The 16,741-nt window shown below is 39.3% G+C and overlaps 2 protein-coding genes across 8 annotated transcripts in view; both read right to left on the bottom strand.

The window, feature by feature from the left end:
* LOC137098440 (NACHT, LRR and PYD domains-containing protein 12-like) overlaps positions 1 to 16,741 on the bottom strand; it is a 254,566-nt gene that overhangs the window by 94,173 nt on the left and 143,652 nt on the right. The window lies entirely within an intron of this gene.
* On the bottom strand, positions 905 to 16,157 carry LOC137098713 (protein NLRC3-like). 3 transcript variants are annotated; one of them, XM_067475260.1, is made up of 6 exons: positions 15,107 to 16,007; positions 9,710 to 9,841; positions 7,837 to 8,009; positions 5,857 to 7,654; positions 4,561 to 4,737; positions 905 to 1,601 (listed from the first exon to the last, which is right to left on the bottom strand). In XM_067475260.1, exons 2-6 carry the CDS (start codon positions 9,823 to 9,825, stop codon positions 1,415 to 1,417), a joined length of 2,451 nt encoding a protein of 816 aa, XP_067331361.1. In that variant the 5' UTR covers positions 9,826 to 9,841; positions 15,107 to 16,007; the 3' UTR covers positions 905 to 1,414. The 3 variants fall into 3 exon arrangements, with proteins under 3 accessions (XP_067331361.1, XP_067331344.1, XP_067331352.1); XM_067475243.1 differs by lacking the exons at positions 905 to 1,601; positions 15,107 to 16,007 and adding an exon at positions 16,034 to 16,157 and having other exon boundaries at positions 4,001 to 4,737; XM_067475251.1 differs by lacking the exon at positions 905 to 1,601 and having other exon boundaries at positions 4,001 to 4,737; positions 5,857 to 7,651.

The raw sequence follows: 16,741 nt of genomic DNA on the forward strand, positions 1-16,741 counted from the left end.
TAGAGCTGTGACAAAGATGAAACTGATCAATAGTTTAGTGTTGAAATCAGATCAGATTTGATGAATGAGGACCACTGTCTCTATACATGTTGTGAGGCTGTCAGCTGGAATCCAGCTTTATTTCCTGTCCACATGAAGACAACAACAACAGTTGTCTTCACATAAACTCAAAGACATGATGACAACAAGCTTCTGGCTGATTTGATTGGCTGATTGTTCTCTCTGTCTTTCTGTCCAATCCTGAAGTCTGTCCCCATTCTCCTCTCACAGCTTCACTGAGGAAAGCAGCCACTGAGAAGGTTGGAGCTTTACAGGAAATACTGGATCTTTGCTTTGATACAAACTGGGTTTAGAACAATACTGCTGAAAGCAGCATGGACTGACTCCAACCCTCTACTGACCTCAGAGTCTCCAGTCTACAGTGTGGACTCTCCACAAGATCAGACAGAAGCTTCACTGCTGAATCCTGCAGGTTGTTTCCTGCCAGGTCCAGTTTCTCAGATGGGAGGGGTTGGACTTCAGAGCTGAGACCAGACAATCACAGCTGATCTCTGACAAACTGCAGCAACTCAATCTGAATAAAGAATCCAAGATGTAGATCAAATCATTAATAATCAAGCAGATTTGTCCTAATCAATGGTGTTTTCTCTAAAATGAGCAAAACTAAAAACTATTTTACTACTAAACTATTAATTAGTGAGAAATATGAGCATTTGAGATCTGAAGGTTTAATTTGACAGAAAAATGACACATGACTAAAAATAATTAGATGCAACAAAACCCAATATTTGTCTGACATTCCCCAAAATGTATTGATCATCTTTGGATTATCCAGGACTCTGCAGCCAAAGGTCTCATCCAATCTAAAACATGTGAACACGTTACTTCATCATGTTCAGTTGGAAATTCTTTTGGAAGTATTCAAAGCTCTGCATGGCCTTGCTCCTGCATAACTGGCCAATTTGAGCCTTTATGATGTTGCCTCCCTCATGCTGTGATCTACTTCAGCTGCTGAAGTTCAACTCAGAACCAGAACTGAGACTCTGGACTGAACTTCCCTTTCACATTCACCAACACAGTTTCATTGCAGAGTTAAACATGTGTCTCTTTAAGGTTGCAGATCCATTATAATGCAGCTTTTCACTGACTGTAAATTGATTTTAATAAGTATATTATTGCTGTTCTAAAAAGAGTTTGAGTTTATTACTTTTACATTTTAAAAAAAGTTTCTTTGTATTTGGTTTAGTTTTATTATTATTGTCTTAAATAAATGTAGGTTTATTATTAATACATTTACCTGAAACTGAAGAAAATATTTTTAGTCTGTGGATATAAGAAACATTTAACTTCACAATGTAATTGATTCATTAATGACAGTTGGGGACAAAACACATAAAATCTGCAACAGTATCAGTCAGTGAACTGACCTCAGAGTCTCCAGTCTACAGTGTGGACTCTCCAGAAAACCACACAGCAGCTTCACTCCTGAATCCTGCAGGTTGTTGACACTCAGGTCCAGTTGTCTCAGATGGGAGGGGTTGGACTTCAGAGCTGATACCAGAGAATCACAGCTGATCTCTGACAATCTGCAGCAACTTAATCTGAATAAAGAATCAAAGATGTAAGTTGAGAAACAAAGTTCCTATTTGAAACCATCAATGTTTCATCATCTGATCAGAGCTGAGATCAGGATTTTCTCTCAGGATTCTTCAATAATATATTTCTGTCTTTCTTCTTCTTCATTTGGACAGTCCATGTTGTCTTTGTGAAGACAGAAGCAACAATCTGATCATTAGTGAAATGTTAGAGTCTAAACTGCTAAACACAAACTTCAACCTCTTGTCTGCTCTTAATGATCAAACCTTCAAACTAAGGTTTTTCTGTGTCTGTCTTCAAACACTGGACAGAGACAGAGAGGAGGAACTTTGTCCTCACACATTTGAAATGTCTCTAAGGTGGATCTCACAGCACATCTGCTGTCATTCACCTGGATTTGGCTTCATGTGATCAGACAATGTAGTGATTGGAAAAAGATCCAGTTTGTCTGCAGCAACACTTTGGTCGTCCTCAACACACATTTGTCCTCCCTGCTCTCTCATGTGTCTCTCACATGTCTTCACACATGCAAACTATTTCCCATATGATGTAAAGCTGTCAATCATCTCCTGTTGCACTTGATAGTAGTTGTGGAATGTTTGGAGGATTTCTTTCCTTTTCTCTGCACCTTCCAATCCCACTCTGCTGCTCCTCTCTACATTTATTCCACTCAAATCAAACAGGATCAACTGTCTCTGCTTCTTGACACAGTTGGCAGTTGGATGCTTCTTCATTAGCTTCAGTCAACTATTTAGTGCTGTGTGTCCTGTTCTTAACCTGTGGATTAAATCTTCAATTCTAAGTCTGACAATCAAATGTCATCTTCACATTTTTACATCAGATTTTTCTTCTTTCAAATCAGAGTCGACACTTTCAAAACTTACTTTCAACCACTGAACAGTTTGAATGTGAATTGACCTCAGAAACATAAACCTGTCTGTAGTTTAGTGTCACCACAACTTTCACATCATATTAAATTAAAAAATGCTGTCTGACCTCAGAGTCTCCAGTCTACAGTGTGGACTCTCCAGAAAACCACACAGCAGCTTCACTCCTGAATCATACAGCTTGTAGTTGGAGCTCAGGTCCAGTTGTCTCAGATGGGAGGGGTTGGACTTCAGAGCTGAGACCAGAGAATCAAAGCTGATCTCTGACAAACTGCAGCAACTCAATCTGAATAAAGAATCAAAGATGTCGATCAAATCATTAGTAATCAATCAGATTTGTCCTAATCAATGGTGTTAAAGTGACTTTGTCCTTGTGTTATTGTGGATCATCAGAATGTCATACTTCTACAGACATCATCCAAATGTCAGCACAACATTCATACACCTATTCATGTCAGCACTGATTCAGAACATGCTGCTCACCTCACTCACCAATGTACAGTGGTGGAAAGTAATGGAGCACAAATATTTCCTTACTGTAATTTGTCACATTTCACTTAACTTAAGTAAATTTAATTATGGCTACTTTGACTTTTCCTCCACTACATTTCTAATATTGTTGTGTTCTTATGTTACAATCAGGTTATTTTACAGATTTCATAATTAACCACTTTGTTTTCTTATGAAAACGAGTAACAAGTGACACAGAAATGTCTTTATTAAACCAGGTGCAGGCTGTTATTTGACATATTAGCAATAATCAAAAGTGAGCTCAGCAATTTTCCTTTTTGGCGTGTTGTGTGCAGTTTGGCCTGAGAGCTGCATTCACCGCACAGGATTTAAACCCCAGACTGATGGTGTCTTTTTAGATATAAAGGTGCTGAATTTATTGTAAAATGTGCCTTCAAATCGGATCCTTGAAGCCGATGTCAGAGTGGATCAAACCATATAATGACACGTGCTCATAATGTTTTCTTAATAGAACTTGGCATTGGCTCCTTTGTGCCATGGGCACAGAAAGGAGCAGATGTGAAGCAGTGCTATGTGAGTTCTTGGTGTTACAGCACTGAGAACTGGGACAGAGCTGGTACCTGCTTATTCACACATTCACATATTGACTGACTGAAGTGTTTTTTGCTTTTCCTCTTATATATATATATATATATATATATATATATATAGTGTCTATTACCATGAATTAGTACATTTTTCTTTTTCTGTAGGAAACTGATGAAAGCTGTCTCTGACTGAGCCAAGTTTACTGTATCAGTACAGTGTATTACTGTAAGTTATTGTGTTGTGTGGTGTATTTTATTTTATTTTCCATATCTTAAGCATAGCGGGTTTATGGCATAATAATAATAATAATAATAATAATAATAATAATAATAATAATAATAATAATAATAATAATAACAATAATAATAATAATAATAAACAATAATAATGGCATAATGTTTGGGCTAGAGTGCCAACATACTCTAGGATCACCACTGGGTGAGGGGATCCAGATTGGCTCAAAGGCTCAGTCTCTACAATCAAACATGGCTCGTGGCTCAGCACTTTGACAATTCTGTCATCAAGTTGAAAGAAGAAGTTTGCAAAGAACTGAGCTCTTTCACCATCTCCACAACATCACAGTGGGAAAAGATTCAGTGCATAAAGGCCACAGGCAGAAACCACTGTTGAATGTGTGGAACCTTCCAGCTGTCAGTCAGACAAATGTCAGAGAAACAAAGTTTCATCTTTAACACTTGAGAAAAACTCGGCTTTCCTTAAGTTCATGGTCCACTACTAGTGCAGACAAGGTACTAGTCCAAGGCCCAATCAGACTGTCAGCCTGTTCCTCCTCAGCACCACTTTCCTTCAAGTACAGTCTGCAAACATGGAGACATCTCCCATCAGCCAGTCTGGACTTATTTCACTTCTCTATGTGGACTCAACTTAAAGTCCCACATAGTGTTGAGGGATTTGACCTGAGGAAATGGTTTTCACATTTGTGCTCAGACAAACGTAGAAACTAATGAACCAAACGAAACCTGAACATTCACTTATGGATTTAAGATGGAAAACTGACCTCAGAGTCTCCAGGAGACAGTTTGGATTCTTCAGGCCAGAACAAATAAGCTTCACTCCTGAATCCTGTAGGTCCCAGTTTCCACTCAGGTCCAGTTCTCTCACACGGGAGGGGCTGGACTTCAGAGCTGAGGCCACAACTTCACAGTGAGTCTCTGAGAGTCCACAGTAAGAAAGTCTGTGATCACAGATAATGAAAAATAATATTAATATTTAATTTTTAAGTATAATCAAAGATTTATTATAAAGTTTATATTTTCTTTATTTTGATCACAAAGCAGAATGAGATGGAGGCAGCAGCTAAATGGTCTGAACTTAACCTCTATAACACTTTTCTACATTATGGAGACACAAACACACACACACACACACACACACAGTCCCCTGGGTCAATCAGCTCCTCTTGTCCACATGTACATGTCCTCAATCTACACACAGAATCCACAATGTACCAAATTTATGTAAAAGTCACTTTGAACAGAAGCTTCATGCAGTGATTAAACACTGTCTCCTGAAAATGAAGTTTAAACTTCATTTTTAGTTAGAAACTAAAGTTTCTCAGTTGCTAATTTACTAAAACTCGTGTCCAATTCAATCCCCTCTGCTCCACTCAGCCCCCCACTCCCTGCTCTGTCATTCTGACATTCCACTAAATCAGACTGCAGTCACAGTATCTGTAGTTTCACACTGACACCACAACAAAGCAGAAAAACCTTCAACACCCATCGTGTTATATATTACATGAGCTAAACCACAACGTGCACTGATTAAGTGTCACACTTCATGTCTGCCAGACTTTGATCATACAGTTGTTGGACAGAATTGGACGAATCTCTCTAAATGTCCATATCTATGGTGTAATAACTGTTGGTTCCAACACTAACTTCATCCAGAGGGTTGGTGAATAATGTTTCCTATTGCTGCTGAAAAGCTGAAACTGTTAACACATCATTTGATCCCTGAACACTTTACACATCTGAAAGTGACATTATTTTCCATCTCTGCTCATGTTGGAGGATTTAGTGTGATGCTGTTGAATTGTACTGCTTCACACTAACAGATGTTTGTTCTACTTTGTCCACTGAGATGATATTAATGTGGGCTAATCCACAATCAGCTGTTTGTAGAATGGAGAACATCTCCAACAAACACTGAACATTAGAACCAGCATGAAGAGGATGGATCACAGAACACACACACACACACACACACACAGATTTCATGGTTCTGACTCTCTGTCCCACCACAGTGGGATCTATCATGTGTGTTAAGTGTGATTGATCACATCTGGACTTACTGAGCCTTTCTGCAGTTCCTCACAGCTGGGATCAGTCTCAGTCGTCCCTCCTCTGATGTGTTGTACTTCTTCAGGTCCAACTCATCCAGAACCTCCTCTGACATCTGCAGCATGTAGGCCAGAGCTGAGCAGTGGATCACAGAGAGTTTATTCTCTGATATGTTCTCTGACTTCAGGAACTCTTGGATCTCCCGATGTACTGAGTGGTCCTTCATCTCCATCAGACAGTGGAAGATGTTGATGCTTCTGTCAGGAAACATTTTATCACTGTTCATCTCCTTCAAGTTGTTGATGATTCTCTGGATGATTTCTGGACTGTTCTCTTTCTGACCCAGCAGACCTCCTAGGAGTCTCTGGTTGGACTCCAGAGAGAGACCATGAAGGAAGCGGACAAACAGGTCCAGGTGACCATTTTTACTTTGGAGGGATTTCTGCATGGCTGACTTCAGGAAAACCTCAAGAGAGGAGTTTTGAGATGAGTATTTCTTCCCCAGGAAGTCCTCCAGTACCTTTCTCTCCCTGTTGGTGTAACAGTGGAAGAAGTAAACTGCAGCCAGAAACTCCTGAATGCTCAGATGAACAAAGCAGTAGACTATTTTCTGGAAGATCACACTCTCTCTTTTGAAGATCTCTGTACAAACTCCTGAGTACACCAAGGCCTCTGTGACATCAAGACCACACTGCTCCAGGTCTTCTTGGTAGAACATGATGTTTCCTTTCTCCAGATGTTCAAACGCCAGCCTCCCCAACTTCACAAGAACGTCCCTGTCAGCCTCCGTCAGCTCCTGTGGACTGGTCTCATGTCCTTCATCATACTTGTTCTTCTTCCTCTTGGTCTGAACCAGCAGGAAGTGTGAGTACATGTCAGTCAGGGTCTTGGGCAGCTCTCCTCTCTGCTCTGTAGTCAACATGTGCTCCACAACTGTAGCAGTGATCCAGCAGAAGACTGGGATGTGACACATGACGTGGAGGCTCCTGGATGTGTTGATGTGGGAGATGATTCTGCTGGACAGCTCTTCATCACTGAACCTCCTCCTGAAGTACTCCTCCTTCTGGGCATCAGTGAAGCCTCGTACTTCTGTTACCCGGTCGACACATGTAGGAGGGATCTGATTGGCTGCTGCAGGTCTGGAAGTTATCCAGACCAGAGCCGAGGGAAGCAGATTCCCCTTGATGAGGTTTGTCAACAGCACGTCGACTGATGACTTCTGTGTGACATCAGACACAACCTCACTGTTGTTGAAATCCAGTGAACGTCTGCTTTCATCCAGGCCGTCAAAGATGAACAAAAGTTTACAGACAGCCAGCTGCTCTGCTGTGACCTTCTGTAATGTTGGATGGAAAACATGGAGCAGCGTGAGAAGACTGTACTGCTCATCTTTGATCAAGTTCAGCTCCCTGAACGAAAGCACAACCAGCACACTGACATCTTGGTTTTCCAAGTCCTCTGCCCAGTCCAGACTGAACTTCTGCACCGAGAAGGTTTTTCCAACACCAGCGACACCGTTGGTCAGAACCACTCTGATGTGTCTCTGTTGCTCAGGTAAGGCTTTAAAGATGTCGTGGACCTTGATTGGAGTGTCATGGAGGGTCTTCATCTTGGAAGCTGTCTCAAGCTGCTTCACCTCATGTTGGGTATTAACCTCTTCACTCTGTCCCTCTGTGATGTAGAGCTCAGTGTAGATCCTGTTGAGGAGGGTTCCACTTCCTGTTTCATCACTTCCTTCAATCACACATTCACATCTCCTCCTCAGACTGATCTTATGTTCATCTAAAAGCTCCTGCAGACCAACATCTGCTGAAAGATCAGAAACTATGTGAGAATGAAGAAACAGAATCCAACAAAAAGAAACAAAGATGTCTAAGAATATCTGATATTTAAAATTACACAAAAATGTGCTGTATGATGTAACAAATGTCTCTGTAAAAAATAACAACTCCAGTTTTCAGAAACATCAGCAGACAGATGTTCAGTCTTACTTTGTACAGTCCTGTTCTGACTGACTGTCTTCAGTCCAGGTCTTGTTCTGGATCTTTTTGCACACTGGGGACAGGAGGAGTCTCCTGATGAGACTGGATCCTTCAGGACGTCCTGACACAAAGCACAGCAGGACAGCTGCTCCTCCACAGAAACTTGTGTCCACATCCTCTTTCTGTGGACATTAAGAAAACTCAGTCTGGGCATGAATTTTGACAATTTGTTCTTACAGGACTGTTTTGATTTTCAGACATCAGTCCTTTCAAATTGGACATGTAACTACTAAGTGTTCAGCAGATGTGTGTAACTTCATTATACACAAACCTCAGACATGTCTCAGAGTGGACAGAAATTTATCAGAGAGGTCAGAGGTAGTTGGTCTGACAGTATCCACACAAAGTTCAACAGCAAGTTTTCACAGGAAAAGTAGAAAACAACAAATGAGCTGATGAAGTGAGGAGCACACGTCCTGTGGATGAGTGGAAAATTATTTTTATGGTGAAGAAACATTTTAATAATTCACCAATAAGAATCCTCTGCAGCTGTAGGATATGTGTCTTCTTAAACATAACCTTATAAACATAAGGACCTTGATCTGACATTTCTAACATCACACTGGAACCTGCTGAAACATAACCTGCTCTGAAATAACACCAAGCGAATAAAGTGCAGGAAATGTGTGTCATCATTTTAGATTTTACATGATGTCACACCCTCAGTGCTCTGCACAAGTCATGTGATCAGTTGTATACAAGAGATTAAAAGGTGGAGGTTTGATTTAAAAATATTTATCAGATATTGTATTGATTAAATATGTCTTGATTTCAGTTGGTATTTCATTTTTATTTTTTTATCTTACACAATTTCAGTTGTTTTTAAAGTCTTTTATTATTATCATTGTTGGAAGAGTTTTCGTTAAGAATCTCCATTACCAGTAATAAAATATAATAAGTACATGCAATGATTTATAAATCATTTGAAACCTGTTTATGAAACTTGTACAATGTACAATCATAAATATACACGTATATATAAAAGAAAAGGATTAATTAATAAAATAATAGTTGTTAATTTGACCTTCCTAAGTAAACTTCAGGAAATTGGTATGATATGAAAAGTATTGTATGAATGAATGAGACGGACAGATTCTTCAGACTCAGCAAAAAGGGACTGAGAGAAACCCTCAGTTTGTTAAAGAAAAGCTTCACCAGCAGGTTCACAAAAGTAAAGTTACTACTTTAAGATTTATTAGAAATAAACTAAAATACTCTGTGGACTGTGAAAGTAAATTATACAAACTACAGTATTTAGTCACAGTAAATCTAAGATTTCTACATCATTTCAAAACCTAAATCCTCCTACAATCTCATCATCAGTGTGTATGTGATGTAAACAGGTGAATGTGAATAACCTGGTAACCACGGTAACACTTCAGGGATTTTAACCCGATCAGTTAATGTTTAAAATTCGTGCTGTGAGTAAAAGTGGCGTTTGTTGGTCATATTTTTATCACTTTAGTTCAGCTGAATCCTCTGGTTCCTCCTTCATAGTGACCTGACTCCAGGGTTTATTACATATGTGCTGACGACAAGAACAACAGTGGACAGAGAAGCTGACAGCACAGTTTTGGTGGTGAACCAAAGAGTCACTGTGTTAAACTACAGAGAAGCAACAACAACTTTCTACCCTGACATGTCCTGTCCTGTCACCAGCCTCCATCTGCAGAGAGACAAAACCCCTACAGCTTTAAGTTGGAGACATAGACTCCTCCTGATCATCATCTCCACTGTCTGTTGTTGGTAACAGTGAAGAGCAACTGATAAAACAGAGCAGAAGTTTGTCTTCCTGCTCACTGAGTCATCTTCAGTCTCTTACTTTGTGTCTGAGGGTCCAGGTCCATTACTAAAGCCTGGAGGAATGCTTCTGGACCGGTCACTCTTCATAGACAGACAGCTGGATCCTGAAGACTCTGTTCTGTCCTTTTCGTCCATCTTCTGAACATCAGCTCTGGGAAATGACAAAAAGGAAGAAGCACACAGATGTTACTGCACCACTGCTTTCTTACTTTAGAGCAACAGAAATTAATTTCAGTTTCTGTTTTAGCAGCTTCTTCTCATGAGTCTGTCTGTGTGTATTAACATGATGTTTTCATGATCAACAGCTTGAATTAAAAAGGGTTTTAGTAGAAATGTTGGTATTTGCCTGCAGTATAATCACAAAGATCATTATGATCATTACGTCTTAATCAAACATTACATTTATCATCAGTAAGTTCATATCATACAAAGAGCAGCAGATTTATGTGATTCAAACAACCATCTGACCACATTAGAAACATTTCAACAAACATTTCTATAAACTGACAGGAGTAACTGAGCTCAGTAACCAGGAGGTAACACACAGTACAAGTTCCTCATTTTCTCTGAGTCTCTCTGTATAAACAGCAGTGGACAGTGTGTGTTGTGTCCACAGGGACAAACTGACTCAGAGACTTTGACAGTAAAATAAGAAGAATGTTGGATTAACACTCACCCTGTCTCACACTTCACTTGGGTTATTAGCAAATTTACATTTATGAATATAGAATTTAGCAAATATAAAAATATTAGAAAATATTGGTCACTGTCCTCTTCACTTTGTGTCTATGTCCCTCTCTGTCTCCCTCTCTCTGTCCCTTTCTGCAGGTGTCCCCGGCTTTGGAGCTGTGTGTTTCTCCAGTGTGCAGCTACTGGTCCTAACAACCTGCCAGATGTTTTGTTGTTGCCCACCCTGAGCCTGGTTCTGGTTCTACACATCTGTATAGTCTTCACTTCATTCTGTAAAGTGACTTTGTTGTGAATTGGTGCCATATAAATAAAGTTGAATTCTAATTCAACTAATTCTAATTGTAATTGAATATTCCATAAACATTCTTTAAAAGAAAAGTTGAAATTATTAAATTAATTATTGATTTAAATGAAAGTAAGGACATCTGACTCAAACACAGTATAATCACAGGTCCAAAACAATTGGATAGATTTCTTTTTATTAGTTAAAATATATTTGAAGAGGAATTTTATCTGTAATTGGAGAAAAGTTGGAAGGACATCTTATACTGCAGTATAAATATATACACAGTATCATTTCCAGGGTTCATTCACCTTTTCAAGCTTTTCCAGCACTTACATATTTGCACAAATGGATAAATACTGGAAATGATTAGCACTTTTAACATATTTTTAAAAATGGCATTATGCTATTGTAGCATCTGTAGCATCACAAACACTAAATAATTTACAAACACAAAACTTAAACTCACAATATTTAATATTATATTAAATACTCAAACAATTAAAACCCTAGTCACAGCAGACTAGTGTTACCTCTAACCTCCAACCAAAAGAGAATCAACTCCTTCATCTGCTCTCCTACCAATCAATGGGGAGACAGCAGGGGGATCAACAGGTGGCACTGATTACACTAGAAACAACCAGCATTGATTTCTTAATAGCAGAAGACACTAAGATACACACACACACTTGACAAATAATTTCCTGGAAAATGTAAAAAGTAACATTATTTCTCTTTGTATTCTGCAAATCAAAGCAAAACCTGATATGACAAACAGTTGTTACACAAATTAGATGATTGTGGCAATTTCATATCAATCTCCTTTAAATTGTGCATGAATGTTCAGCTTTCTTCTTCTTCATTTGGACAGTTCATGTTGTCTTTGTGAAGACAGAAGCAACAATCTGATCATTAGTGAAATGTTAGAGTCTAAACTCTGCTAAACACAAACTTCAACCTCTTGTCTGCTCTTAATGATCAAACCTTCAAACTAAGGTTTTTCTGTGTCTGTCTTCAAACACTGGACAGAGACAGAGAGTCCTCACACATTTGAAATGTCTCTAAGGTGGATCTCACAGCACAGCTGCTGTCATTCACCTGGATTTGGCTTCATGTGATCAGACAATGTAGTGATTGGAAAAAGATCCAGTTTGTCTGCAGCAACACTTTGGTCGTCCTCAACACACATTTGTCCTCCCTGCTCTCTCATGTGTCTCTCACATGTCTTTGAACATGCTTTAGTATCTACTCTGATGGAGGACGGACCAAACTATTTCCCATATGATGTAAAGCTGTCAATCATCTCCTGTTGCACTTGATAGTAGTTGTGGAATGTTTGGAGGATTTCTTTCCTTTTCTCTGCACCTTCCAATCCCACTCTGCTGCTCCTCTCTACATTTATTCCACTCAAATCAAACAGGATCAACTGTCTCTGCTTCTTGACACAGTTGGCAGTTGGATGCTTCTTCATTAGCTTCAGTCAACTATTTAGTGCTGTGTGTCCTGTTCTTAACCTGCTGATTCTTCTCTCCTCCTTCTATTTGCTCCAAGCTGATTTTCTGTTGCTGCTTTATACAAGTGTCTTCAATTCTAAGTCTGACAATCAAATGTCATCTTCACATTTTTACATCAGATTTTTCTACTTTCAAATCAGAGTCGACACTTTCAAAACTTACTTTCAACCACTGAACAGTTTGAATGTGATTTGACCTCAGAAACATGAACCTGTCTGTAGTTTAATGTCACCACAACTTTCACATCATATTAATCTCAGAACACAAATAAAAAATGGTGTCTGACCTCAGAGTCTCCAGTCTACAGTGTGGACTCTCCAGAAAACCACACAGCAGCTTCACTCCTGAATCCTGCATGTTCTAGTTCCAGCTCAGGTCGAGTCCTCTCAGATGGGAGGGGTTGGACTTCAGAGCTGAGACCAGAGAATCACAGCTGATCTCTGACAAATCGCAGCAACTTAATTTGAATAAAGAATCAAATATGTAGATCAAATCATTAGTAACAATCAATGGTGTTTTCTCTTTCTCTCTCTATGGAAGTAGATCAACGCCAAAAGGCCTGAGAGAGCACAAACCCAATTTTGAGAGCTCCTAGGTTTGTAAGTCAGTGTTTGTTTTGAGAGCGAGGGAGGAAGGATTTGAGAGAGCACAGTCCATTCTGAGTGCTCATTTCTGCATCTGCTCTCGGTTTTCCCCAGGTTGTTTTGGCAGCTTTTGAACAAGTATCGCCAGAGGTCAGCGCGACATGTTTTATTACAACAGCACTGCAACATGTCACACCCACATCCGGACGTCGGGTTCAATCGTTTTTCAAATTTAAAGTCCACAGAAATCAAAGACAAAGCGAAAAAAGGGGAAAACAGAAGGGAAACGTCCTGCATGTTGAACTAGTCAATTATCTAGCATAGTTTTTTCTTTTTATTACACACTGTAAATACAAACCCGATTCCAAAAAAAACTCATAAACTTATATTTTATTCACAATAGAATATAGATAACATATCAAATGTTGAAAGTGAGAAATTTTTAAATGCTTTGCCAAATATTGGCTCATTTTGGATTTCATGAGAGCTACACATTCCAAAAAAGTTGGGACAGGTTGCAATAAGAGGCCAGAAAAGTTCAATGTGCATATAAGGAACAGCTGGAGGAGCAATTTGCACCTTATTAGGTCAATTGGCAACATGACTGGGTATAAAAAGAGCCTCTCAGAGTGGCAGTGTCTCTCAGAAGTCAAGATGGGCAGAGGATCAGCAATTCCCCCAATGCTGCAGCGAATTATAGTGGCGCATTATCAAAAAATTGCAAAGAGTTTGACGTTATCATCATCTACAGTGCATAATATCATCCAAAGATTCCGAGAATCTGGAACAATCTCTGGGCATAAGGGTCAATGCTGGAAAACCATATTGGATGCCCGTGATCTTCGGGCCCTTAGACGGCACTGCATCACATACAGGAATGCTACTGGAATATAAATCACAACATGGGCTCAGGAATACTTCCAGAAAACAGCGTCGGTAAACATAATCCCTCGTGTCATTTCCCGTTGCCGGCTAAATCTCTATAGGTCAAAAAAGAAATCATATCTAAACATGATCCAGAAGCGCAGGCGTTTTCTCTGGGCCAAGGCTCATTTAAACTGTGTGCAAAGTGGAAAACTGTTCTGTGGTCAGACGAATCAAAATTTGAAGTTCTTTTTGGAAAACTGGGACACCATGTCATCCGGACTAAAGAGGACAAGGACAACCCAAGTTGTTATCAGCGCTCAGTTCACAAGCCTGCATCTCTGCATCAATGCTGAAAAGTATATCCAAGTTCTAGAACAACATATGCTCCCATCCAGACGTCGTCTCTTTCAGGGAAGAACTTTCATTTTCCAACATGACAATGTCAGACCACATACTGCATCAATTACAACATCATGGCTGCATAGAAGAAGGATCTGGGTATTGAAATGTCCAGCCTGCAGTCCACATCTTTCACCCATAGAAAACATTTAGCGCATCATAAAGAGGAAGATGAGACAAAGGAGACCTAAGACACTTGAGCAATTACAAGCCTGTATTAGACAAGAATGGGACAACATTCCTATTCCTAAACGTGAGCAACTTGTCTCCTCAGTCCCCAAACATTTGCAGACTGTTATAAAAGAAGAGCGGATGCTACACAGTGGTAAACATGGCCTTGTCCCAACTTTCTTGAGATGTGTTGATGCCGTGAAATTTAAAATCAACTTATTTTTCCCTTAAAATGATACATTTTCTCAGTTTAAACATTTAATATGTCATCTATGTTGTATTCTGAATAAACTATACGTTTATGAGATTTGTAAATTATTGCATTTCTTTTTTATTCACAATTTGTACAGTGTGCCAACTTTTTTGGAATCGGGTTTGTATAAAGTCATTTATTATACACACTGTATCAAGACAGTCTACAGTTGTCAGCTTAATGGTAATTAATGAGCACGTTGAAAACACAGAGGCAGATCTGGCAGTACTTTACAGGTCATGATGAACCAACAACAGAAACTGTGAGACCAGAACAAGAATCAGGACAAACAGGTTTGTTCACACGTAAAAAGACCACCCACACACACACACACAGTCGTGTCTCACTAGACTGGTGAAGACACTCTTGAAATAATTCTTATATTAACACCAACCATTTAGAACTAAAACCAAGTCTTAACCCTCAGACAGACCTTTGAAATTGTCAGGAGCCAAAACTTCTTCACAACAATGGTGTAAAAACAAAATTTGTCATTTAAAAGGAAACATCACATTTTCTACTTCCTGTTTTTTTCCAAAGTCTCTTCATATAAACAGCAGTGGACACTGTGTGTTCTGTCCTCTATTGTCCTCAGGGACAAACTGACTCAGAGGCTTTGACAGTAAAATAATAGTAATGTTGGATTAACACTCACTCTGTCTCAGTCTTCACTTTTCCTCCATCTGCTCTGTTCACTCTAAATGGAGGCTGTGTTCCCTTCCTGATCTAATGTACCTGGATCAAATGTTCAGTGTGGCCCCTCAGGTGTGTGTTTGATTCTCACATTAGATCAGATTGTGAACAGGATGTGTCTCTGAACTTCTCTCAGATCAGTAAATGAAGCAGAATCAGCTTCACAGTTGTGAGCTTCAGTATTTGGCTCAAACAGCTGCTGAACAACAAAGTGTCAGAGTCAGTTTTCAGTTTGTCAGATACAGATTTGATCAACATGTTCAGCAGGTTGGAGCCACATGTTGTCACAATCAGACCAACACTAAAAACTGCTTGAATTATTCTGAACTTTACCTACAAATGTTAAACTAATGAATGGAGATTTGAATCCAAACTGTAGATTTTCATTATTAACTCATTCTGTCTAACAAATACATTGTCGGGTTTTTTCCTGCTGTTGAACATTTTGGAGCATTTAACATCTAAACTGTACTGATGGAATTACAGCTGTGGAAATGGACGTTATAATGAATTTATCAACACAGCATCTAAAGACAGAGGAAGTGTTTGAGAAGGTTACAAATAAAATGCTGTAAGTCCTTCTTTGGTCTTTTCCTTCAGATTTAATCCTAAACTGTGAGTTGTTTCTGAGCTTCTACAGGAAGTTTCTCTCTGGTCTTTAGGCTGTAAACTGCTGCAGGCTACAGACTGAACCTGTCAGGTTTCATTCCACACTGACAAAAGTGAAACAAAGTCCTGCACTTGTTGTTGGACTGTGTTTTTCTGAAGTAGTGTCACAGCTTCCTGCTCCCTGAGTGTTTCTGTAAAAACTCTGCTTCATATAATCACCCATAACATTAGACTTCAACATATTCAGAAGGAAATAATTTATCTGACAGGAACTAGCTACCTTTCACATTAGGTACGGCCACATGTTGTCATATTTATCTAAATGTTCCCCACATTCCTCCAGCTGTTCTTCCAGTCTGTATGCAGTCACAACACCTGTCCAGCCCTGTGAGACATGTCCATGTCCAGAGAAGATGACCTGTGTCAGGCTGAATAATTACAGCTCAACTACTGCTTGTGCAAAGATTCCAACAGCCCAAACAGAGGAGAAGGTCAGAAGAAGAAAATCTAACATGTGAGACGTTCAGAAAATACAACAGAATGATAAAGACAAAACCACTGATTTCTAACATTTCTCAGAAAAAAGCACTTTGTAGTTTTAGTCTGTGGTTGAGTTCAGGACCAAACTGACACTGACAAGGTGGTGTCACTGGTGTGTCCCAGTCTGGAACCACAGACAGTCAGAATATAAAAAATGAACATTTCACTTCCATCACAGATCAGTAGTTTTACTAAATATTGTGTTTGCAGCCCCAGTTTGACTCTATGACGTCATAAGATTAGAAAGTCATTTCAAATATGAGCGAACTACAGCTGTCTACTGTGCACAGTATGTTCATGTTACAGCAGGATGATGAGTTTCCAACATTTAGATAAAGTTCAGAGCCTCCTGAACAAAGACGATGTCTCAAGCTAACAATGCTACATGCTGTGATGATTTTAATATGGAGGCTGATATTTGCTGAATGATTTTCACTAAGGTTCAACT

The sequence above is a fragment of the Channa argus genome, chromosome 1 (genome assembly GCF_033026475.1).
Source record: "Channa argus isolate prfri chromosome 1, Channa argus male v1.0, whole genome shotgun sequence".
Classification (NCBI taxonomy): Eukaryota; Metazoa; Chordata; class Actinopteri; order Anabantiformes; family Channidae; genus Channa; species Channa argus.